The sequence below is a fragment of the Malus domestica genome, chromosome 13, assembly GCF_042453785.1.
Source record: "Malus domestica chromosome 13, GDT2T_hap1".
In the NCBI taxonomy this organism is placed as follows: domain Eukaryota; kingdom Viridiplantae; phylum Streptophyta; class Magnoliopsida; order Rosales; family Rosaceae; genus Malus; species Malus domestica.
Window position 1 is genome coordinate 42,175,083 of NC_091673.1, and position 2,660 is coordinate 42,177,742.

General features: G+C 39.5%; 1 protein-coding gene across 1 annotated transcript; it reads right to left on the reverse strand.

Annotated features, from left to right (window-relative positions):
* Window positions 1–331: 331 nt before the first annotated feature.
* LOC108170237 (protein AE7-like 1) lies at window positions 332–1,674 on the reverse strand. Its single transcript, XM_029091537.2, has 4 exons — window positions 1,562–1,674; window positions 1,340–1,444; window positions 1,073–1,202; window positions 332–343 (listed from the first exon to the last, which is right to left on the reverse strand). Exons 1-4 carry the CDS (start codon window positions 1,672–1,674, stop codon window positions 332–334), a joined length of 360 nt encoding a protein of 119 aa, XP_028947370.2.
* Window positions 1,675–2,660: the final 986 nt, after the last annotated feature.

Consider the following 2,660-nt stretch of genomic DNA (forward strand, 5'->3'; position numbering starts at 1 on the left):
AGTGTGCTAGCTTGACACGATCACAAGCCCTGCAACCAAACATTACACGACAAAGTTACTATTTTATTGCTATATGCTGAATTTCATTGCAAATATAAGCTAAAATCATATACAACTACACTACATACTGGGTTGTCACGAGATTAGGTTCTGGGTTTACCGAACAAGAAGCGAAAAACATAGCAACATACAAGTTCTCATATTTTGTGACAAACAATATTATATCTTTTCTTAACAATTTACAAGAACAGCTTAAGCATTATAATGCATCTCCAATAAAAACATAAACATCTAATTTTGTTCATTTCGTGCTTTTCCCGAATTTGTCAAATCATTTTCCATGCTGTTTGCAGGCAAAACAAAAATTATTTCATCGACTCAAGACATGGATTATGAATCAACCATAAACTTCAATTGTCTAAGAAGTCACACAAACAATACCGACATTTTCTATACCAGGTCAACAGAGGGTCATTAATAATTAAAGTAGTCGAGTAGCATATATCCAAACAACAAAGGATATGTATGATGGAGCAAGGACTGTAGTAAGAACTTATGAAGGACAAACTGAAAATTTTCCCAAAACCATAGGATTACACCAAGACTTTTAAGTCCTTGCCTTTTTGCATCAGTAATGGATGACTTAACGAGGCATATTCAAGATGATATCCCCGGTGTATGCTTTACACAGATGATATAGAGCTGATAGATGAGTGCAAGAGGGAGTAAATACGAAGCTTAACCTCTGGAGGGAGCTGTTGGAATCTAAGGGTGCGTTTGTTGCACCGGACTGTCTCAAACTAGACTAGCTGCAGGGACCAAACTAGACTGACTTAGACTAGACTAAGATAGACTAACTTAGTGAAGCGTTTGGTGCAGTACCGGACTAAGAAGCAGGATAATGAAAACAGTACTGTTCAACAGATTTGTGTTTGCTTAGACTAGGACTACATTATTGTTTTATTTTAATAGCTCCAATACATGTGCCTAACGCCCTAAAATTTTTGCCATTGTGTAATAGAGTAATGCTACAAATCTCATGATCTGGGTTAATTGGAACATATTTTCGCACCAAAATCTCTAACATAGCAAACTGACGGACCTTGTAATGAGGAGGGAAGCAATGTTTCAGTTTAACTCTCGGGCACAGACCTATCACTGTTGCCATACTGCAATGCTGAATCGTCGGCGTAAAAGTTATCCTTCAATCAAATTTCAAAAAAAATAAAAATAAAAAAATTAATAAAGATCAAAACTTTGGTGATTTCTTTAAAAACCCAGAATCCAAATTACCAAAAAATTGCAAAATTGAAGCTCAAAATTGAGAAATGATACTCACAGAATACGGCCAAGCTTGTCATCCACTATAATCGACTCTTCCGAAAGCACGTTGAGCTGCTCTAACGAGTAGGGGTGCTCCGGATCTCTAATATCTCTCACAAAACTGGCAATTTCCAGTCAAAGATGGCAAATTTCAGCAAAATTTCACATAATTAAATTAAAAAAGAAAAAGAAAAAAAAAAGAAAAGAAAGGCGGTAAGAGATGGATCGGGAAAGGATATCATAGATATCGAGAGGATCGATGGTGTCGTCAGCGTGGAGATCATCGGTGCAAGCAACCCTTTCCTTCATAGTGTGGACCACGGGGTTGGCATTGATCAGACCCAACGTCATCTTCTTCTTCCTTGTCTTTACAAGCTCACACTCTAGTCCAAGTCTTTTCGTGGACGACGATGAGGGAGCAGGGCAAGGACGACGATAAGGGAAGACGCAGAGATGAGGACAAGCAGGACTAGCGACGTTGGGGGGTTCTTGGACGAGTGACTCTCTCGCGGTGGGCTTACGAGTCTGCCTGAAATTGGGGATCCTCGTTAAGAACTCGTAAGGAGGTATAATCCGAGCGAGTCCGACCTAAGGTCATTAAACCTAATCCTGGTGCAGACCAAACAAGGGACTAAGTCCAGTCCAGTCCAATCCTTCCTAATCCGGTCAAACAAACGGGCCCTAAATGTCTTCGCTTAAGTAGGTCAAAGAGACATAGTATATGGAGTGCAAGTTTAGCGCAGATGGGTCAAAATGAGATAGGTGTGAGGATTGGAAATCAAGATGTACCAAAGGCAAATGCTTTCGTTACCTCGGATCTATCTTGCGAAAGAATGAAGAATTGGATGGGATCTCAACCATACAATACAAGATGGATGGATGAAATGGAAGAGTGCATCGAGTGTGTTGTGTGCATGGTATATGTCACTAAAGCTCAAGGTAAAATTTAATAAGACAACAATAAGGCCAGCAAGCTTTATGGCACGAAATGCTGGCAGTCAAGTGTCACCACGTGCACAAAAGGAGTGTAGCGGAGATGAGAATATTTCGTTGGATGTGTGGGCACATGAGAAGGGACATGATTAAGAATGAGGATATCCGAATTAAAGTAGAAGTGGCCGCAATTGAAGATAAAATGAGAGAAAATCGGTTAAGGTGGTTTGAACATGTGAACCGAAGACTTACAGATGCTCTAGTTAGAAAATATAATTATTAGATGGAGGCTCATGAGAAAAGAGGTGAAGGAAGACCTAAGAAAAATTGGAAAGAGACTTTAAGAAAAGACATGGAGTACTTGGAACTAACGGAAAATTTGGTGCAAAACTGAGTGTAGTGGC

Coding starts and splice junctions, on each gene's coding strand:
- LOC108170237 (XM_029091537.2), bottom strand. CDS start 1,674: ATGACGTTGGGTCTGATCAATGCCAACCCCGTGGTCCACACTATGAAG. Junction 1,445..1,561: donor GATCCTCTCGATATCTATGA/TATCCTTTCCCG, acceptor GGAAATTGCCAG/TTTTGTGAGAGATATTAGAG. Junction 1,203..1,339: donor GACAAGCTTGGCCGTATTCT/GTGAGTATCATT, acceptor ATTTGATTGAAG/GATAACTTTTACGCCGACGA.